General features: G+C 38.9%; 1 protein-coding gene across 3 annotated transcripts in view; it reads right to left on the bottom strand.

The window, feature by feature from the left end:
* ATL1 (atlastin GTPase 1) overlaps positions 1-22,160 on the bottom strand; it is a 65,636-nt gene extending 43,476 nt beyond the window's left edge. For all 3 annotated transcript variants that reach the window (XM_049767277.1, XM_049767260.1, XM_049767269.1), the window contains exon 1: positions 21,822-22,160. In XM_049767277.1, the coding sequence (XP_049623234.1) occupies positions 21,822-21,855 (34 nt within the window). In that variant the 5' untranslated portion in view covers positions 21,856-22,160. The remainder of the gene's footprint in view (positions 1-21,821) is intronic.
* Between the last annotated feature and the right edge of the window lie 1,808 nt (positions 22,161-23,968).

Genomic DNA, 23,968 nt, shown 5'->3' on the forward strand with positions numbered 1-23,968 from the left:
ACCTGTTCTCAGTGCCTGCTTTTTCTCCTTTCCCTTGGTGTAGTTTGGACTTGAATAAATTTGAGGTGGGTAGCTGAGGAAAAGAGCTTTTTCTTCCTGCAGGCTTGTGGGCTCCTGGATTGGAGCAGCTGGCTTGTTTATGAATTGCTTGAGTACTAGTTTCTTGCCTCCTCTTACCCTCATCTGTGTGGAATATTTACTGTGGACTAATATAACTGGAACAGTTTCTCCTATCTTTCCTGGATATGGGACATGGGAACTCCTTTCCCTTTTGGGAACTGTGGAATAACCAAACCTTAACAGTACATCCAGCGAATGGTTCACTGCCCATAATAAAAATTTATAATTTTACACTGGGTATGAATAAGATAAATAATCCAACTTTTTGTCACTTAAGTTCAAATTCTCTAAAGAGTAGTAATAAATTGATTTAAAGCAGAGGAGCGAGGTTATATAATACATGTGGCATAAGCATAATGTAAATATGCCAAATATCTAAGTTGTGGCTATAACATATTTAAACAGCTTATAGGATGAAAACAGTTCATAGGAGGTAATACTCATATTAAAATATTCTCTTTAGGTAAAGAAAAAAATCTTTTATAATATAAAAATAATTTGTTCTAAATAGTAGAACAAATAACAGAATAGTATGAATATGTGGAACAGTTTGTATCTCTATAAATTTAAGGCTTGCTATCTAAAGTAATTAATATATTTATAGTAATTAATATTTATAAATGAAATCATTTATAATAGCTACAAAGCATATTAGTTTCAACTAATAAATAGAGAAACAAAATATTGTATAACAATACAATAACATATTATCCAGCAAAAAATTATTTTTTGGTTTTTTTTGGGGGGGGGTTGGGCCATACCCAGAGGCGCTCGGGGGTTACTCCCGGCTCTGCAGTAAGAAATTGCTCCTGGCAGGCTTGGGGGACCATATGGGATGCTGCCTCGCCAGCGCTAGCCTAGGATGGACCACGGTTTGATCCCCTGGTGTCCCATATGGTCCCCCAAGCCAGGAGCGACTTCTAAGCGCATAGCCAGGAGTAACCAGGTGTGGCCCAAAAACCAAAAAAAAAAAAAAAAATCAACATTGAAAATACAAACTGGAAGACAGAAATAACCTTATTCGTTTACATTTCTTGGAAAAGTATTAAAATTTCACACAATAGGCGCTTAAAAATATTTACATAAATTCAACAAAAATAGTTCTGAAAAAAGTTTTGGAATGTAACATATTAAAAGTAAATGTTATATGCTTGAGTCATTGTTTATAGTAATATCTTATCTAAGTAAAATATAATATTCTTTCTTTAAAATGATAAAAAACATATTTTAAATCAATGCCAAATTTCTCTGCACCAGATTTCTATTTTCTTAAATATGCTTTGCTAAACTAAACTTTGTTTCAAGTCCCTGAGCATGACAAAAGTCTTTAAAAAAGGAAGGAGCAGAAAACCTGTCAGAAAGAAAACAGATGATATTAGCATTTTTCTAAGATGATACAAATATAGTGAAATGTACACAAACTAAACAGAAAAAATAACAATATGGTAAAAGACAATCCTTACCTATTAGTGATTACTTTAAATATAAATAGGTTATTACATTTTAAGCATAAGTTAAAAGATATGGAAAGATGACTGGAGTAATAGCACAGCTGGTAGGGTATTTGCCTTGCATGCTGCTGCTTGCATTTGCTGACCCGGGTTCTATCCCCAGCACCCCATGTGGTCCCCCAAACCTGCCAAGAATGGTTCCTGAGCACAGAACCAGTAACCTCTGAGCACCGTCAAATGTGGCCCAAAACTAAAAAACAAAACAAAACAAAAGAATATATGGAAAGGTTGACTGGAAAGTAAACAAACTAATATCCCAAAATATGCTGCCTATGAGGCTGGAGAAATAACATAAGGGTAGGTCATTTGTCTTGCATGCAGCAGAGCCACGTTCAGTCTCTGACATCTCTTATGGTCCCCTGATCATTTCCAAGAGTTAAGATCTGAGTGCAGATCAAGTAGTAAATCCTGAGCATTGCTGGATTTGGCCCAAATACCAAAAACAAAACAACAAAAATGCTGTCTATAAGAGACTGACTTTAAACTTAGCAACACATAGACTGAAAGTGAAGGTCTGGAAAAAGGCATTCAAGCAAATGCTAACTTTAAAAAATCTAGGATAGTGATATTTATATCACTAAAACACTTTAAATTGGTAAAAAAAAAAAAAGAAACAAAGAAGGTCATGATAAATATATGTCAATGCATCAACAACAATTATAATATTTATGCACTATCAGAACACCTAAATATATACAGCAAAAGTGAATAAAACTAAAAGAAGATATAAACAGAAAAGCAAATTAATTTGATACTTTATATTCTCTCTCTCTCTCTCTCTCTTTTTATTTTGAGGCCACACCTGGCAGCACTCAGGAGTTACTCCCTAGCTCTGTGCTCAGAAATCATTCCTGGCTCAGGGGACCATATGGGATGCTGGGGATTGAACCTGGGTCCATCCTGGGTTGTCTGCGTGAAAGGCAAATGCCCTACCACTGTGCTATCACTTCAGCCCCAATTTGGTATCTTAATTCCTATTCTCAACATTGGATAGATCATCCTGTCTAAATAGTTTGAACAACACTAGAGACAAAATGAACCTTACAGACATAAATAGTTTATAGAATTATCTACCAACAACAGGAACTACATATATATATATTTATCTCAAGAACTCATAGAACATGTTTTAGGACAAATGATATGTTACGTTACTAAACAAATATTAGTGGGGCCAGAGCAATAGCTTACTTAGCAGGTAGGATGTTTGTCTTGCACGTGGCTGACCCTGGTTCAATCCCTCAAATCCCATATAGTTCCCTGAGCCCACCAGAAGTAATTCCTGAGTGTAAAGCCTGGAATAACCCATGACCCAAAACCAAATTAACAAAACAAAACAAACATTAGTAAATGCAAGATGGTTAAAATGATGCCAAGTCTCTTCTTTGACCACAATGACATCAAAGTAGAAATAGTAAGGACTATTGAACTGAACATTCATAAAAAGTTGAAATGAAATGACACTTTATGTACAACCAATGGGTTATGAAGAAATTAAAAAGAAAATAGAAGCATTTTTTGAGACAAAAGAAAATAAAAATACTACATTCCAGGACTTACCGAGTGCAGCAAAGGCATTTTTAAGAGATCATGACAATAAAATGGTAATAATACAAAAAGAGTAATGATAATGATAAAATATCAAATAACCTAACTCTACAACTTAAGTTATTTTAAAAGAAATAAAACTTAGCACAACACTAGCAGAAAGAAGGAATAACAGAGACTAATAAAGAAATGAAATAGAAAATGGAAAAACAAACAAAGCCTCTTCAACAAGTGGTGCTGGGAAAACTGGTCAAAACTCAGACCTCTCCTTAACACCATCCACAAAGGTCAAATCAAAATGGATTAAAGACCATGATATTATGCCCAAAATTATAAGGTCCATAGAGGAAAACGTGGCAGAACACTTCATGACATTGACGTAGATTAAACACCACTGGCCAAGCAAGGAAGCAAGCATGAATAAATAAGACTACATTAAACTGAGAAACTTCTGCATTTCAAAGAAAATAGTGACTAGGATACAAAGGCTACTTATTGATGGGAAAAACTATCCACCAAATATGCATCTAATAAGGGGCTAATACCTGATATACAAGGTACTGACAGAACTTAACAAGAAAAAATATCTAGTCCCAAACATGGGAAAAAGAAATGAATAGACATTTCCTCAAAGTAGAAATACAGATGGCCAAAAGGCACATGAAAAAATGTTCCACATCACTAATCATCAGGGAGATGTAAATCAAAACAATAATGAGATATCATCTCACACTTCAGAAAGAAAAAATAAATAAAGAACAACCAGTGCTGGCTGGAATGCAGCGAGAAAGGGACTCTAATTCACTGCTGGTAGGAATGAAGACTGGTCAAGCTGTCTGGAAAGCAATATAGATATTCTTCAGAAAGCTAGGAATTGAGCTTCTATACAATCCAACAATACTACTCCTAGTGATATACCCCAGGAACAAAAAACACAATACAAAATGCCTTCTGCACTCTTTTTTTTTTTTTTTTTTTTTTTTTTTTGGTTTTTGGGCCACACCCGATAACGCTCAGGGGTTACTCTCCTGGCTATGCGCTCAGAAGTTGCTCCTGGCTTGGGGGACCATATGGGACACCGGGGGATCGAACCGCGGTCCGTCCAAGGTTAGCGCAGGCAAGGCAGGCACCTTACCTATAGCGCCACCGCCCGGCCCGCCTTCTGCACTCTTAAGTTCAGCACAGCACTATTTACAATAGCCAGAATCTAGAAACATTCCCGACAACAGATGAGTGGCTAAGAAAACTGGTACATCTACACAATGGAATACTATGCAGCCGTTAGAAAAAATAAAGTCATGAAATTTGCTTATACATAGATGGATATGGAGATTATTTTGCTAAGTAAAAGAGCCAGATGGAAAGGGATAGACATAGAATAATCTCACTCATTTGTGAGATATATAAAAAAAAAAACAAGAGTATGGTAATAATATCCAGAGACAAAAGACAAAAGGGTCAGGAGGTCCAGCCCAGGGTAGAAAACTCACCACAAAGAGTGCTGAATGCAGCTAGAATAGAGAAGGGTCTGGGCTGGAGAGATAGATGGAGGTAGAATATTTGCCTTGCATGCAGAAGGACCGTGGTTCGAATCTGGGCATCCCATATGGTCCCCAGAGCCTGCCAGGAGCGATTTCTGAACATAGAACCAGGAGTAACCCCTGAGCGCTGCTGGGTGTAACCCAAAAACAAACAAAACAAACCAAAGAATAGAGAAGGGTCACTAGGACATCTAGTTCACTCTGGACAAGAGCTCAACGTTGAAAGGGGAGAAAGAGGCATGCAAGGCACTCCTCCATTAATAATAGTGCAAACCACAGTATCAAAAAGGAAAGGGAGGGTGGAGGGAGAGGGAAAAGGAGGATGGGAAAGAGAGAAGCAAATTGCCAACTCTAGAGACAGGCGGGATGAGGAGGTGGGAGTGGGAGGGAAACAGGAGACAAGGAGACATTGGTGGTGGAAGGGTGCACTGGTGAAGGGTGGTTTACATTGTATGACTGGAACCCAACAATGAGCAATTTTGTAACTACAGTGCTTAAATAGAACATTTAAAAAAAAAAAAAAAGAAAATCAAAAAACAATACATTAGCCAAACTAAGAGTTGGTTCTTTGAGAAAAAATATTGAAAAAAATTCAACAGGACTAGCCAATGGGAAGAGAGAAGGAAGGTTCTAAATCAGCAATACTATAAATTAAAAAGAGATACAACTAATATCACTGAAATTCAGTGGGCCAAAATAAACAATAAACAATACAAAATATACACTAAACAAAACAAAAATAAAACAATATTATGAACACTTAGGTACCAACAAACTGGACCTTCTAGAAGAAAAATAGAATAAATTCTTAGAAATGCATAAATTCCTCTGAATACAAAGAGAGAAAATGAAAAATCTCAGTAGATTAATTACTAGTTAGGAGACTAAATTAGTAATTTAAAATCTCCTAATAAGGAAATAATTCAGGACAAAATTACATCACTGGTGAATTTTACAAGTATTCAAAGAATAATTAGCCAGAATATTTCTTAAATTCTACCAAAATATTAAAGAGGGAATATTTTCAAAACTCTGGTACCCCATCTGGTCCCTGCCAGATGTGATCCCTGAGTGCAAAGCCAGGAATAAGACCTGAGCACTGCAAGGTGTAGCCCAAAAAACAAATACAGAGACCCACTAAAACTATATAAGACACTGATGAAATAATCTAGGAAAGAATAATGAAAAATGATGTTACATTCATGATTTGGGGAGAAGATTGTGAAAATGTCAATATTACCAAAAATCCATTAGAGCCAATAGTTTTTTGGACCACACCTGATGATGCTCAGGGGTTATTCCTAGTTCTGCACTCAGAAATTACTCCTGTTATTATTATCTTTTTTTGTTTTGTTTTGTTTTGTTTTGTTTTTGGGCCACACCTGGAGGTGCTCAGGGGTTACTCCTGGCTGTCTGCTCAGAAATAGCTCCTGACAGGCACGGGGGACCAGATGGGACACCGGGATTCGAACCAACCACCTTTGGTCCTGGATCGGCTGCTTGCAAGGCAAATGCTATCTCTCCGGGCCCTAAACCACCTATTTCTAAGTCACTTTTATATTTCTTTGTAACAATATAATTTAAAAGAAACTGGCAGAAAAAAAACATTTGAATGAATAAAAGAACAACTTACAAAATAATGACAAACAGGAATTTGTATATAAAAGTATAAATAAATTTGAAACAAAATATTAATTTATAAAACAAATCATGATAATGTTTGAAGAGCAGATATAATCAGATGATGATTGGCGAAGACAGCTCAAAATACTGTCATGTAGTCTCTCAGATCTATCTGTAATTAACAGTAAGTTTGAAGGAGACGATTAAAAGGAATAATGTAGGTTCTGTACTTAACAGGGTCTGGAAGAAATGACTCAATTATTTAATAACCTATTTCTATAAAATACAAAAAATTCACAAATTTCTTATAAATATTTCTAAAAGAATGATATTGTTACTAATGGCAAAGTACGTGATATGTCTAAGTATGTGTACATATAACACGAACACAAAGATAATTAACTGATTTTTTTAAAAATACTTTAATATTAACAGATAAAGATATGCTGATTTAAAAACAAGCTTTTGGGGACCAGAGAGATAAACACAGGGGTTAGAGAACTTGCCTTGCATGTGACCACTCTTAGTATGGTCCTTTGAGCACCTCCAGCCGTGACCCTTGAGCACAGAATCATGAGTAACATCTGAGAACCACTGAATGTGACCCCCAAACTCAGTCCCTCCAGTCTTTTATGGTTATCTTTGCAATGGTTAATATATATATATATGTGTGTGTGTGTGTGTGTGTGTGTGTGTGTGTGTGTGTGTGTGTGTGTGTGTGTGTGTATGGTTTAATATATAAACACATATATGTTTTCTTCAAGTTAAAAACATTCAAAATGGGTCCAGAGAAATAGAACAGCAGTAGGGTATTTGCTTTGCATGCAGCCATGGAACGAACAGTGATTTGAACAGTGGTTTGAATCCCGATATCCCATATGGTCCCCCATGCCTGCCAGAAGCGATTTCTGAGCGCAGAATGGAGAGTAACCCCAGAGCGCTGCCGAGTGTGACCAAAAATATTGAAGTATTTAATTATGCATATCCTTTAATGAACTATGTTTATTTCCAGCAATTTATACTAAGGAAATTGTCAGGAGTATGGATAAGTACATCTATATAAATGTTGATTACAGTTTTTTTTGTTTTGTTTTGTTTTGTTTTTTGATTTGTTTTTGGCTCACACCTGGCAGCGCTCAGGGGTTACTCCTGGCTCTATGCTCAGAAATGGCTCCTAGCAGGGGTGGGGGACCATATGGGATGCCGGGATTTGAACCACTGTCCTTCTGCATGCAAAACAAATGCCTTACTTCCATGCTATCTCTCGGGCCCCTGATTACAGTATTTTTTTAAATTTTTTTATTTAACCAACTTTATTACATACATGATTGTATTTGGGTTTCAGTCATGTAAAGAACACCACCCATCACCAGTGCAACATTCCCGTCACCAATATCCAAAATCTCCCTCCTCCCCACCCAACCCCCTCCTGTACTCTAGACAGGCTTTTTTTTTCTCTTTATTTGAATATCTTGATTACATAAATGATTGTGATAAGGTTTCAGTCATGTAAAGAACACCCCCTTCACCAGTGCAACATTCCCGCCACCAATGTCCCAAATCTCCCTCCATTCCACCCCACCCCCACCTGTAAGAGTGGTGTAAGAGTGGTGAGCACAGTCATAGAAATAACTACACTGAGAACTACCATAATCAAGTGAATGAATGAGGGAACTGGAAAGCCTGTCTAGATAGGCTTTCTATTTTCCTCATACATTCTCATTATTAGGATAGTTCAAAACGTAGTTATTTCTCTAACTAAACTCATCCCTGTTTGTGGTGAGCTTCATGAGGTGAGCTGTAACTTCCAGCTTTTTTCTCTTTTGTGCCTGAAAATTATTTTATTTTATTTTATTTTTGGTTTTTGGGCCACACCCGGTGATACTCAGGGGTTCCTCCTGGCTATGCGCTCAGAAGTCGCTCCTGGCTTGGGGGACCATATGGGGCGCCGGGGGATCGAACCTCGGTCTGTCCTAGGCTAGCGCAGGCAAGGCAGGCACCTTACCTCTAGCGCCACCGCCCGGCCCCATGCCTGAAAATTATTATTGCAAAAATGTCTTTCACTTTTCTTAAAACCCATAGATGAGTGAGACCATTCTGCGTTTTTCTCTCTCTCTCTGACTTACAGTATTTTGTTTTTGTTTTTGGATCACACCCGGCAGCGCTCAGGGGTTATTCCTGGCTCTATGCTCAGAAATCGCTCCTGGCAGGCTCAGGGGACTATATGAAATGCCGGGATTCGAATCACTGACCTTCTGCATACAAGGCAAACGCCTTATTTCCATGCTATCTCTCCAGCCCCTGATTACAGTATTTTTATGACAACTGGAAAACAATCTTAAGCAACTTAACTGTAGAATTCTGTAAACAAATTATGCCACAGATATGCTAAATATGGAGTTATTTAAAATCATGCTAAAAAATACCTTACTAATAAAAGTATTTTCACATATTTTAAGAAGAAAAGCAGATGAAAATATAGTTCCAGGTAAAGAAAATCATACATCGTCACCTCCCCAAAAAAGCAAGCTTTATAAGCATTTGTCTTATAAGTATTTCTCTGGTTCTTTAATCATCTTTAAGTTAGCTATTCAGTACCACTGCAACTCGTGCTTTACAAATACATATTGTATTTTACAAAAACGAAATAATCTGTAATTATACAATATATTACAAACTTGGGGCAATAAACATTACTAGTTATAAAGAAGTTCACTATATAAAAATAAAAGAGTTCAGTCATTAGGAAGAAGTAACAAGCCCACATGTGTAAGATAAATAGTCAATAAGCAAAACTTGACTGAAGATCAAGAGGAAATTGGTAAATATACTGTCCAGTTTTTAAACAATCTTAGCATTTTTTTTTTTGGTTTTTGGGCCAAACCCGTTTGACGCTCAGGGGTTACTCCTGGTTATGTGCTCAGAAATCGCCCCTGGCTTGGGGGGACCATAAGGGATGCCAGGGGATCGAACTGTTGTCCATCCTACGCTAGCGCTTGCAAAGCAGACATCTTACCTCTAGTGCCACCTTCCTGGCCCCACATTTTAGCATTTTTAAATATCTATTATATCAGATCAAATGTAACTCTGCATAGATAATGGATAATCAATAACATTTTCCTATAATATGCACCATTACATAATATGTGAATTACTCTTTTTTGTTTGTTTGTTTTGGGCCATACCCACTGACGCTCAGGGGTTACACTTGGCTATGCGCTCAGAAATCCCTCCTGGCTTGGGGGATCATATGGGATGCCGGGAATCAAACCGCAGCCCATTCTAGGTCAACATGTGCAAGGCAAACGCCCTACCGCTTGTGCCGCCGCTCTGACCCCTTCGATAACTTATTTTTTGTTTTTGTTTTTTGGGCCACATCCATTTAATGCTCAGGGGTTACTGCTGGCTAAGCACTCAGAAATTGCCCCTGGCTTGGGGGGACCATATGGGACGCCGGGGGATCAAACCACGGTCCTTCCTTGGCTAGTGCTTGCAAGGCAGACACCTTACCTCTAGCGCCACCTCACCAGCCCCTTTATAACTTTTTAAAGTAAATAAAATTTTACATCAAGTTAGACAAAGAAAGCATACAAAAGTGAAAATTAGTTGCAATCATGGTTGCAGATATCTTCAAAAAGTAGAAAACCTCAGGCTGGAGCAACAGCACAGCGATAGGGCATTTGCCTTGCATGTGACTGACCTGGGATGGACCCGGGTTTGATTCCCAGTATTCCATATGGTCCCTGAGCCTGCCAGGAGTCATTTTTGAGCAAAGAGTCAGGAGTAGCCCCTGAGCACTGCTGGGTGTGGCCCCAAAACAAAACACACACACACACACACACACACACACACAAGAAAACCCAAACATAAATTTTAATTAATGCTTTTTAAATTAAAAAAATTTAAATTTAATGTTTGGTTTGGCCACACATGGCTGTACTTAGACCTTATTCCTAACTTCCTTGGGAGATCATATGGGTTGCTAAGGATAGATTCCAGATGAGTTACATACCAGGTAAGCACCTTACCAACTGTACTAGCTCTCCAGGCCCCCAGAAAAATGGTTGTTGGTTTTTTTGTTTTGTTTTTGTTTTTGTTTTGTTTTGTTTTGTTTTGGCCACACTCGGTGACACTCAGGGGTTACTCCTGGCTATGCTCTCAGAAATCACTCCTGGCTTGCGGGACCATATGGGACCCTGGGGATGTCACAGTCCATCCTAGGCTAGCATGGGCAAGGCAGCCACGCCTGAGCCACTGCTCCGTTCCCCACCCCCTTTTAAAGAAATTCATGGTAGGGCCGGAATGATAGTACAGCGGTAGGGCATTTGCCTTGCACACGGCTGCCCAGGACGGACCTGGGTTCAATCCCCGGTGTCCCATATGGTCCCCCAAACCAGGAGCGATTTCTGAGCGCACAGCCAGGAGAAACCGCTGAGCGTCACCAGGTGTGGCCCAAAAACAAACAAACAAACAAACAAACAAACAAACAAATAAATAAAAGAAGTTCATGGGTGCTGAAAGGGGAAGAAGTAATATGCACGATACCATTTCATTAACAATAGTGCAAACCACAATGTCAAAAAGGAAAAGAGAGAGAGAAGGAAAATGCCTGCCCCAGAGGCAAACAGGGTGGTTGTGGGGAACTAGGGACATTGGTGGTGTGAATTGTGCACTAGTGAAGAAGGGTGGTGTACATTCCATAACTGAAAGTCAATCGCGAACAATTTTGTATCCATGATGCTTACATAAATTATTTAAAAAAAATGTTAATTCATATAGCAGAGACACTAAACTGACAAAAACTCCAGGTACCCTGGTTTGGAGGCTGAAAACCCAAGGGTCTTTTCAAAGTGACGACAGGCAGCCTCTGCCAAACTCTTTATACTTCCAGAAGCCCCACACCCACTGCCTTGTAAACACATCTGCACAAGATTCTGGAATTCCTGGAGCATGCAGCTGCATATAGGGCCACAAGACACTTCAACTTCTTTAATACTGACATCCCTCTGTTAGAACACACCAAATTAATGTGAAAGTAGTACAGAAGCCACCAAAGTTAACAAACAAAACCATTAACACGGAATGCTTAACTAGCAAGGAAGGGTTTTGTAAACCTTCAGACAATGACTTGATGGTCTCACTGTGAGATAAAACAATTTTCACAAATTTTCTTTTACTTAAGTTTTTTTTTAAAATAATTTCATAATCATTTAGTTGTAACAAGAAATATAAAGTCAATTATTTTGTGCCTGCCAAGGTAGCAGACTTGGGTGTGGGTGTGGAAGTGAAGACAATGGTGAAGGGAATGTTATACTGGTATAACAGTGAAGGGAATGTTATACTCGTGTTTAAATATCATAACAATTTTTTTAAAAAGTCGTACAGGTGTGGGAGAGGTGGTAAAGGCACTTGCATTACAACTGGCCCCAGTTCTATCTCTAGTACCACATATGGTCTGGAAATAGCCAGGAGTGACCCCTCAGCACAGAGCCAGAATAAGCTCTTTATCACTGCCTCTGTGGCTCAACCCCCCCAAAGCTAATATAAATATGCCTGGTTTATTATAACTTACCTTTTTTTATAGATTTAAAAATATAGTTATATGTATTAACAGATTAATATAATATATGATTACTTATATAAATACAATTAAAACAATAATTATCACAGGAACATTCAACATCTGGTGATTATTTCTAAGTAACTGTTAATTAGGAATAAAAGGGGTATGTATATTTTAATTTGATGAAGAAAAAAAGAACTAGGAGCCAAAGAGACAGTACAAGTAGCAAAGTTCTTCCCTTCCAAACAACCTATCCAAGTTCAAGTCCCTGGCACCATTAAGGTCCTCTAAACACTATCAGGAGTGATCCCTGAGCACAGAATGCGGAGTACACCCTAATCACCACCTGTGTGGCCCATCACTTCCTCCAAAATAAAAATAATTAAAAGGAATGAAAGACTAAAAAGAATGAAAAGAAACTCATTTCTGAAGTTGATATGATTTTTATGTAGCATATCCTAAAGAATGAAATAAAATTTTATTAGAATTAATAAAAATTTTATCAAGTAGCAAGATATATGATAAGCATGTAGAAGTTGATTGCATTTTTATATTACCAAAGGAAACTATTATGTAAGGATGAAGAGGATTGTGGTTCCTTGAATGTGCCAACCCCAAGTACCATATAGAGTGACTCCTACAACCAACAATAAAGTACAGATGTGTTGTTTGGGAAATATTTATAGCAGTGCAACAAGTAAAAAATGTAAGAATGTTTCTCATAATAATATACATAAAAGTTCCTCCTAGGGCCTGGAGAGATAGCACAGCGGCGTTTGCCTTGCAAGCAGCTGATCCAGGACCAAAGGTGGTTGGTTCGAATCCCGGTGTCCCATATGGTCCCTCGTGCCTGCCAGGAGTTATTTCTGAGCAGACAGCCAGGAGTAACCCCTGAGCACCACCGGATGTGGCCAAAAAAAAAAAAATGTTCCTCAAGGACTGTTTTAAAACTATTAAAATATATCAAGGAGATTTAAATAAATTAATTTATCATGCCAATGGATAATATTTATTATAGTAAACACCTTGGCTGTGTATAATTAATCTACAAATTGAATGTAATTTAAAATTTTGTTTGTTTTTTGGTCACACCCTGCAGTGCTCAAGGGTCACTCCTGGCTCTACACTCAGAAATCACTGCTGGCAGACTCAAGAGACCATATGGGATGCCAGGATTTGAACCACTGTCCTTCTGCATGCAAGGCAAATGCCTTACCTCTATGCTATCTCTCCAGTCGCTGCAATTTAAATTTTAAAAAAAAAAAATCTTAACTTGGCCATCTGAAGATTTTGACGGCATGATTCTATAATTATATAAGAGGAAAAAAAGACAAGAATAAAGAGTACTTCACAACATCCATACAGAAGAACATCGTGAAACAATCTGCTTTACCTTGTATGAAGACATTATAAAAGTGACACAGGAATAGAAGAATAGTACTGCAGTAGGAGTATAGAAATAGACCTCCCCACACACACACAAAAAAATAGACACACAGCTATTCATGAATAATATCTGATAATAAAAATTGAAGATTAATGTAGAGAGTAGATTATTCAATAAGATTTTAAATATTTGACTATGCACAATGAAAAGTGAAAATGGGGCTGGAGAGATAGCATAGAGGTAAGGAATTTGCTTTGCACACAGAAGGTCGGTGGTTTGAATCCTGGCATCCCATATGGTCCCCTAAGCCTGCCAGGAACAATTTCTGAGCATAGAGCCAGGAGTAACCCCTGAGCACTGCCGGGTGTGACCCAAAAACAAAAACAAAAAAAAAAGGAAAATGAAAATAATTAATTTTGATATCACGCTATGCAGAAAAATAAAATTCAAATAGTTCTAGAGCTCAAAATAAAGTGCAAGAAAGAGACATTATAATGATTTCAGAATATGAACTATCAGGAATGTACTTGGATAGCAATTGCACTGAAAAAAATCTATGATCATGTTATAAAATAAAAAATATATTAAAAAAGAAAAATCTATGTGATACTACTATTGGAACTTTGGAGTCTATTCAAAGTTTGAAATGCCAAAGTGAAGGCTTGGCAAATAAATGGGAATTAACTTGGAGGTTAATTTCAGTCTATGTCAGTTCTTAGATGAGAAGTGTTGACCTATCACCCATTATTTCAATAGCTAAAATAAGCAAATCAACCTTGTTCTCCCCAAATTAGGGATCAATATTCCTATCACTGATTATTGATTTTTATCACTTAGATGCAGAAATAGTGGCAGGTCCTCCCCTACACCTCAACCATTGTTTGGTGCTCCTTCCCTGTGATTAAATGGCTTCCTAGACTCTCACAGAGTTAATACCATATTCCTTTCCTTCTATTTTCTTTTTTCCCTTTTATAAGTCATAGGTTCAAAACTAAGATACACAAAGTTAGGGGAAATTAGATTGACTGCCCATAGACTCAAAAACAAAAAGAGAAAATCAGATTGAATTTTCAACATGAAAAATAATACACACATTTATATAAAAGCAAAGTGAAACAAAAATATAAATAAAACTTCAACCTAAACTCTGGAGAAGAATAAGAATATCACTTTCAAAAAAAAAAAAAAGAACATCACTTTCAGAGTTACCAAATTAATTTAATTCAAATGTTCAGCTTTCAACTGCCAAAAAAAATTACAGAGAATAAACACAGAAGTAGAATAGTATGGCCAGTACAAAAGAAAAAAAGTCCAAGAACAAAACCTAAATGATGGACTTAGACTCGAACATTTATCTTTAAGATGCTCAAAGAATATAAAGAGAATCTGTAGAAAGTCAAGAAAATGAAGTATCAAGAAAATTAAAAACCAAAAAAAAAATATAGGAAACCTTAAATGATAAAGAATATTAAAAGTTGAAAACATAAAAATGAATTGAAAATTCACTAGAGAAATTGAAAGGGATATTTTAATAGTAAAATGATTCACCAGAACTTGAAAAGATGAATATTGAAATGACCAAGTCTGAGAAAAAAAGAAGGAAATTACTGAAAAAAAGTGGACAGAACCTAATGGACCTACAAAACATCATCAAACAAATCAATATACATGATGTAAGAGTTATAGAAAAAGGAAAGAGGGAAAAGTGTTAGAGATATTATTTGAAGAAATGACTGAAGTTTTCACTTCCCACATTGATTTTTTAAAAAGACCTCAAATTTGATGTTTGAGAACTACAAACATCCAATGGCTCAACTAATTTCAAAAAATATTTTTGTTTTTGTTTTGTTTTTTTTTTTTGTTTTTTGTTTTTTGGGCCACACCTGGAGGTGCTCAGGGGTTACTCCTGGCTGTCTGCTCAGAAATAGCTCCTGGCAGGCACGGGGGAACCATATGGGACACCGGGATTCGAACCAACCACCTTGGGTCCTGGATCGGCTGCTTGCAAGGCAAACGCCGCTGTGCTATCCCTCCGGGCTCTCAAAAAATAATTTTTAAAAATTCTAAAATAAGATAAAATAGAACTTCAGTGACAAAGATTACAATAAAAATTGCTCAAAGACAAGTTTTTGAAAGCAGTGAGAGAAATTAGATCTCTCTCATTTGGATGAAATACAAGGCATCCTCAATAAAATCAGCAGATTACTCATCAGAAATTTTGGAGGTCAGAAAAACAGTAACTGATATATTCTATGTGATTTATGGGAGAGAAAAATACCCTTGTATCTGACAAAAGTGAGGGGCCAAGAAGATAATGCAAAACATTGAAAAAATCATGCTTTGCATAGATGAGCCCAGGTTTGAATCTGCAACACAAGGGCTCCAAGCACCATTAGAACAGGGAGTAACCCAGTGTATCACAAGATGTGATTTTAAAAAAAGAGAGAGAGAAAGAAAGAGAGGGATATAGACATTCCCAGATTTTAAAGAGACCAGAAAGTTAATTTGATTTGTCCTAGTCTAATAAACTAATAATCTAATAAACTAGGAAATTCATTAGATTTGTCCTCCAAGAAATGCTAATAGGAGTCCTGTGGATTGAAATGAAAGGACATGGCAATGGCCTGAAACCTTGTAAAGAAATAAGACCCCAAGGGAGAGGCGCAATGGGTAGGGTGTTCGCCTTGCATACAGCCAACCCAGATTAAATTCCAGATATCTCATGTGGTTCCCTGAGCCAGTCAGGAGTAATTCCTAGTGCATAGCCAGTAGCACTGCTGTGTGTAACACAAAAACAACAAAAATCTCATAAAGGAATATACATGGGGAATAATAAACACTGGTATTAATATAACATTATTATACCGGTAATGCAATTCCTTTGTTTTCTACATGATCTATCTATAAAAAAAAACTAACTCCAAAAAATTAACACTACTTAGACTTTGTAAACAACATTTTGTTTTCTTCTTTTGTTTTTTTTTGTTTGTTTGTTTGTTTGTTTTTGGGCCACACCCGTTTGATGCTCAGGGGTTACTCCTAGCTAAGCACTCAGAAATTGCCCCTGGCTTGGGGGGCCATATGGGACGCCAGGGGATCGAACCGAGGTCTTTCCTTGGCTAGCGCTTGCAAGGCAGACACCTTACCTCTAGCGCCACCTCGACGGCCCCAACATTTTGTTTTCTATATATTTAAAGGGGTTAATACATTTTTTCAAACAACATTATTTTATATTTGGGGACAAGAAATATATAAAGAAACAATTTTGTTATATAACTTAAGATTGAGGGACTGAGGGTTTGCCTTCCATGTGGCTGACCTGGGCTTGATCCTGGGCATCCAATATGGCTCTTAACTTAGTAGTAGCAATTTCTGAGCTCAGAGCCAGGGGTAAGCAAAGAGTGCCACTGAGTATAGCAAATATTATATATATCAAGCTATAAATAAGTTTTTAAAATGTTAATTACTTTACCCTGATATTTTAATTAGTGTTTTAACTTTGGGATATTAAATTTTATCCCCTTGTAACCACAAAGAAAATAATTTAAAAATGTCTTCATTACTTCAGACTACTATGACAAAATACCAAGTTCTGGGTAGCTCATCAATAACAGAAATTTATTTCTCAGTTATAACAGCCAGAAGTCTGAGATCAGAATGCCTGTATTGCCAGGTAAGGATCTTCTGAGTCAAGACTCTTATTAAATCTTCATATGATGGATGATTGAATTAGGGAGTTCTGTACAGTTTCTCCCAAAAGAGCATCATCAGACAAGAGAGGTAGTATGGAGGTTTAAGGACTTGCCTTGTACACCACCCAAGTACACCATGTACACCACTGGCACTGCCAGGACTGATCCCTGAGCACAGAACAAGGACTAAGCCCTGAGCACTGCCAGCTGTGTTCCCCTCTGCCCCCCTTCTCCTAAATAGAGCATTCATTCACAGAAAAGGCCTTTGCTTTCATGATGTAAGTTCCTCTGACCAGTACTATCAGATTGGACATTAGGATGGTAACATACTTTTACATGAAAGGAAATTATAAAATAATTTAAGAGGTACCACATGAAGTTATATTTCTTTATATGGGGAGGGGGGATCCAGGAGTTAATATTTTCTTTTAAAAACTAAAAATATATTATTTTGTTAAAAATGTTTTTATTGTTGGAACTGGAAGATATCATGTTGAGTGAAGTAAGCCAGAAGAAAAAAAGGATGATATCACTAATCTGTGGTATACAGAATAACTGGGTGAAGAAATGTGGTAAAGGGCTGATGCTAGATCGCCATTGACCTCAGAGCTAAGAGAGGAGGACAAAAGAAAAGGTGAAAGGGATCGGGATTGGGATTGAAGGAGTAGATGAAGTATAGGAACACTGATGGTAGGACTGGTGTTGAAATATTCTATACCTAAAACTCATCAAAAGCTTTGTAAATTATGGTTCCTTAATTAGATTTAAAATTATTTAAGGGACCAGAGATATAACATAGTGGGGAGGGCATTTGCCTTACACATGGCTGATCCACATTTGATCCCCACATTTGATTCCATATGGTCTCTGGGTGTGGTCCCAAAACAAAATGATTTTAAAAACAGTTTTATAGCCTAGAATGATAGTACAGCAGATAAGGCATGTGCCTTGCACATGGCCAACCAGGGTTTAATACTTGGCACCCAGATGGTCCCCTCAGCAGTGCCACAAGTAATTCTTATGTATGGAACCAGGCAGGAGTAACTCCTGAGCACAATCAGGTGTACTCCTCCCCGTAAAACACAACAAATAAAAAAATGTTTATATTATTCCCTATGCTACCACTTCAACAAATTACATTTCTTACTGTGAAGCTAAGAGAGTTTTAAAAAGACAGAGGTGTGAGAAAGATAGTACAGCAAGCAAGGTGCTGAGTTTTGATCTCTGGCACCAATATGGTTCCCTGACCACCAGGAGTAATCCAGAGACAAGAATAAGCCCTAAGTACAACTGGGTATGGCCTAAAACACACACACTAAGTTAATCAAATAAATAAGCCAAAAGAGAGGACAGGAAAGATGGCTTACTTATTTTTATTTATTAATTATTTATTATTATCATATGTTAATGGTAAATATTTAATGCAAGTATCTTTTTAAAAAATACTGCACTGTTGGTTTCTGTAGCACTGTAGAGAATTCAAATTCTCAATTGGTATCTGTTTTTAAGCAACTGTAATTAACAAAGACAATCAACTAAATAAGGGTACACTTGTGCTTTGTTTCTGCAAGAACCTGAGCTGCTTCTGGGCTGCTATGGCTGATATTCATCTGTCCCCCTTTCTTTTCCACACTAGCACATTCTTTACTTTCTTTTTCAGGGTGATCAAGTTTATAGAGCAGTGATTTTTTTTTTCAATACCAGCTTCAGCCTAGATAGGTTTGTGTGGCATCTTTGAACATAGGAATTTAGTTTAGTTAGTTCCTTGTTCTGGTCACATAGACTAGGAATGTAAAAACAAAACAAAATAAAAACAAACAAACAAAACCCCCTACCTTTAAACCCTAGATTTATAACTTATAATCTATAAAGCCTAAGGCAAGTTATTCATGCTGTGTGTCTCAGATTCTTTATATATTAAAATAAAGATAATAATGCCTACCTTTGAAAAACTGAGTTTTGAGAAGAAAGCTGTTGTATCACACCCAGTGTTCAGGGATCACTCATGCCAATGCTCATAGGACCATATGTGGGGCCAGGAATTCAAACTGGTGTTAGCTACAAGGAAAGTATCTTAAACCATACACTATCTCTCTGACTCCAGAAAAATTGACTTTTAAATTCTAGATTTAATCAAACATCTAGTTGTATGTAGAACTAACTTCTAGTTCAGTGCAATTCAGTACAGTCTCTAGTAAGAGGATTTTCAGTTCTATTCACGAACATACTTTCCAGTTGTACTCATAGACCACATCAGTTTTGGACCACATTAGTTAGCTGAGGTGTCTTATCTGCATTCTAGCTTCAAGGGCCTTAGAGAATCTAACAGGTTTATGACTGCTCACATAATATCTGTTGATATATTCTGACCAGGGTTAGAGAATTAGTAGAGTGGGTAGGGTGCTTGCCTTGCATGCAGTCAACCTGGGTCCCATCTTAACACCATATATGGTCCCCTGATCTTGCCAGAAGTGACCCTGAGCACAAAAATAGGAACAAGCCCTGAGCACATCTGGGTGGGACAATATATGTGTGCACAGGCACATGTATGTACATATATAGATAATATATAAATAATTATAAATAATATATAGATAAATGGATATATATAATGACTTCCACTAAAAGCAAAAAAATCTATTTGAGCTACTGGTCCCATGGACACATCCCCTAAATCTCTTTTAAATGTAGAGGTGATGTTTTGATTTATGGTATGAGAACTAAGGTAGTATTCAAATCCTCCCCAGAACAACATATTGATTTCAAGTATTTCTGGGATGACAACTTGTGAAGTTCTGAGACATAAACTGATGTATTAGATCACCAATTTTGGGCCGGGGAGATAGCACAGCGGTGGTCATTTGCCTTGCATGCAGCTGACCTGGGAGGGACCTGGTTTGATTCCAGCATTCCCCTATGGTCCCCAGGCCACAAGGGGCAATTTCTGATTGCAGAGCCAGGAGCAATCCCTGAGCGCCTCTGGGTGTGGCCCAAAAAACAACCAATAAATAAATAAAATTAAAAAATAGAGCACCAACTTTAAAAATACTGGCACATTAAGACTGGAGTGATAGTACAGTAGATAGGGCACTTGACTTACTCAGGGCTCACTTCTGTTTGACCCCAGAATCTCATATGGTCCCTCAAACCGTGCCAGAAGTGATCCCTGAGCACAGAGCCAAGAATAAACCGTGAGCACTGACAGATGTGACCCCAAAACCAAACAAAAAAAAATGGCACCAATCCAGAATAAGTAAAAACTTAATTTCTTAGAAATGATACTGCATATCTCCCTATTTGTATTAATACTTTCTAGTTTTTAAACAAAATTTCTAGGTGAGGGAAAGAGTTCAATGGACTGGAATGCTTGTGGGAGGCCCAGATTCGATTCTCAGTACCAATGGATCCCAAGCACAACCAGGAACAACTCCTAAGTTCAGAGCTAGGGGTAGCCTCTGAGTACTACAGGGTGTGGTCCCCAAATCAAAACAACAACAATAACAACAGCAAAAAGCCTTTTCATTTTTTGATGTATAAAAAAATATATGCTTCTTTAATGTATAAGAAAATTTATACATCAAGACATATGAGACCAGGGGGAGGTGGGGACCTGTAGGGTAGAGGAGGTGTTGAATGGTTGTCATCTCAACAGAGGCAGAGAGAGATGTGGTCTTTTGATCAAAGTGAACCAAAAACATACTGAAATGGAAATTCATATCTCTTTGGGTTCCAAAAGGGTTTTCTCTGAGACACCAAGGAGATGCTAACTTTCTTCCTCATCACTCAGATCTAATTACCCCCAAATCTTTCTCTAGCGCCAAGCCACAGTGACTGGCCCTCAGCTCTCTGGTTTATTTAGATAAGAAACATCCTGCCTTTCCCCAAGACTGGCAAAAGGCTGGCATTGCGATTGGCAGCCTCGGGAAGCCCTGGGTGGCGGCGGTGCGGGAGCGAGAAGCCCAGGCGGCCCCCACTGCGTGTGCAGAAGCGGCGGGGCGCGGCGGCATCCCCGCATCCACGGCTGTGCCCGCTCCTCTCCGCCGCCCGCCCACTCGCGCCCGCCGCGGACCCACTGGGCCGGGCTTGCTCCTTCCCCCGCCCCTCGGCCTGGTGCTGAATCACGAGCCCCAAAAGGTAACTCGGAAGAACAAAGCCTCCGAGAAGACTGAGCTGGATGGGGTGGGTTCTCAATTGTGGGTGGGGGGACCAGGTCGGGATGGGGGCAGAAGGTGGGGAAAGACAACTTTGCTTCCCACTCAAAGCTGCACCGTTCCAGCGAGTGCTGCAGTGCTGGGGGGACTCCCACGCTCGCGCCCCTTGCATTGCTGGGGTGGCTTGGTGGGTGCCAGGCCAGACTCCATCCGCCTCATTGTTCCAGCGCAGCAAACCCCCCTTGCCCAGTTGGAGCCTGTGCACAGTCGGACCAACTCATTTCCAAGGAGAAGGCAGAGTTGGCTGCTGGTTGGGGGAACCTTGGCTTTGCTGGGCTGGGGAGCCCAGCAGCCCCTGTAACCCTTTCCATCCAACTCACCCATCCTAAAGCACGGTGGAGAGGCCTCGGGAGATGATGCCCCGGAGGTGCTGTCCAAATGCTGGGCTGGGGGGTAAAGGGAGGCGACTCGCGGTGGGGGTGCAGAAGCCAAAGGCTCAGGCCTGGACGAAGCTGCAACCTGCCCTCAGCCCCCCAGCCCAGAACGAACGATTTTAGGGCCCCCGATGGCTCTGGGCCGGCTAGAAGGAAGCAGCCCTGGAGTGCACAGCCCTGGGCCCCCACAGAGCTGCCCAAGCAGCCAGGGGAGCTCCCGGGCCAGCGCCCTGGACTCAGCTGAGACTCACCCCAGCTATTCCTGTCCCTGCGGTGGGCGGCCATGGTGGTCGCGGGGCTGGTGGCGGAGAAGCGCTGTCACTGCTCCGGCTGCTCCAGGCCGCAGGTTGCTGGCAGTGGGAGGAGGTTCTTTCTGTGCCCGCGCTGGGCGCAGTTAGCTCAGACTCGAAAGAGGTGCCGCGGCGCTGTGGGCAGGAGTGGGGAGGGGTAGGGAGGGGAGAGCAGAAGAACCCGGCTCAGCGGCAGCATCACAAACCCGGGTTCACACCATTATCAGCGTCACACCCTGCCTGCCTCAGCCCAGCCCCAGTGTGAAGACCGTGACAGACGACGTGCTGCAATGTTTTCAATGCAACACACACACACACACACACACACACACACACACACACACACACACACACACTATTGAACAACACCCCCTCACACACACTCAGAATGCATCTCCCTGATCAGTCACACAAATGCATCAACCAATATATTACGTTATTTCTGGATGCCCAAAGAAATACCTGCTTCCTTGCAGTTACAAATGAATACAAACATACAGACAATGATATTCAGAGCCTAAGACATTCAATTAATCTGCTTTTCTCTACCAAGCACTGTTTCTCCCATTTTAAAAGAAAAACAATGCATTTTTGCATTGTATACCAAGTATATACCAATTGTATAATTAATTAATGAATGAAAGCAATGCATTAATGTATACCTCATTTTTACAGTGTACGCCAAGGAGGCCTATCTTTTAAAATAAGCCTATCAATGTTGTAAGATCAAGATCAAAATGAAGGGTCTTAGAGATAAAGACCCTTTAAAGTACTTAGCATGCAGATCTGGGTTTCATCCCCAGTCTTCTCAGTACTGTTAGGAGTGACCCAGAGCACAGAGAAAGGAGTAGCACTCCTCCACAAAAAAAAAAATCATAATAAACAAAAGCTGGAAATTGTTCATATCTGTAACTAAACAGCCAGTAGGCAAATCTTTCCACCAAATTGCTTTAATAAATGCAAGATAGGTGGGTAGCTATATGGGTAAATATATGAAAAAAGTTATACTATGGTAATCTATAAACCTTGACAGCTACAAGATGGAAACTGTTTTGAATGGAAGGTCAGAGATTTTATAGATATTGTTTTGGGCCACACCCAGTGATGCTCAGGGGTTACTCCTGGCTATGCACTCAGAAATCATTCCTGGCTTAAGGGACCAATGGGATGCCTGGGGATTGAACCGCAGTTCGTCCTAGGTCAGTGCATGCAAGGCAAATGCCCCACTGTTGCACCACCGCTCTGGCCACCAATAATATTTAGATAATACATTCAACCCTTCCCTTTCACCCTTTCTTCCTCATATCTTCCTACTTAGTTTTCAGTATTCTAGAAACACTTTTTCATGCTCTTTTGGCCCTCAAGATGCCATCAAGTATCATTTGCTTGCATTAGATTGCTTCCCATACCAATTATATCTACACTTTTGGTGGTGGTGGTTTGGGACCACACCTCAGGGTTCCTGACTCTGTGTTCAGAGATCACTTATGGTAGGATTCAGGGAACCATCTGGGGTGCCAAGGATCAAACCTGGGTTAGCTGGTTGCATGCAAGGCAAACAATTTACTGCTATACTATCTCTTCAACTCCTATATTAGATTCAAAATTACCAGATCTCTGGTCCCTGCTTATTCCTCATAAAAAATTTTAACTCAATGTAATTTATTATGTTGACTTCAGACAGGCTATCTATATTAATTATTTCCAAATATATACCTATAGTCTTCTAATATTTCTTGAGAATGACCATCACATAGCTGAATTTATAATTGTCTAAGGTGTATTTTCCTCTTTACAGTTCAAAATTAAAATGTTGAGAAATAAAGAAAAAAATCTTATATATTCATATTTTAGTTAATTTTTTAGTAACTTAATAGCTGTGAATACTATAAATCACTATAGACTTGGAATTTTTTTGTTTCTTTACTTGTTTATGGGCTATAGCCAGTGGATACCAGTAGTACTTAGGAAATCACATGATGACATTCCTGAATGTAAATGCACCCCCGACCTTTTGAGCCATCTCCCCAGCTTCATATTATGGGTTTAAAATGAAGCTGTACGCAATGGACTTGTAGTCCCTAAACTTTAATAAAACAATAAGAAGA

This window comes from Suncus etruscus, chromosome 2 (assembly GCF_024139225.1).
Source record: "Suncus etruscus isolate mSunEtr1 chromosome 2, mSunEtr1.pri.cur, whole genome shotgun sequence".
NCBI lineage: Eukaryota > Metazoa > Chordata > Mammalia > Eulipotyphla > Soricidae > Suncus > Suncus etruscus.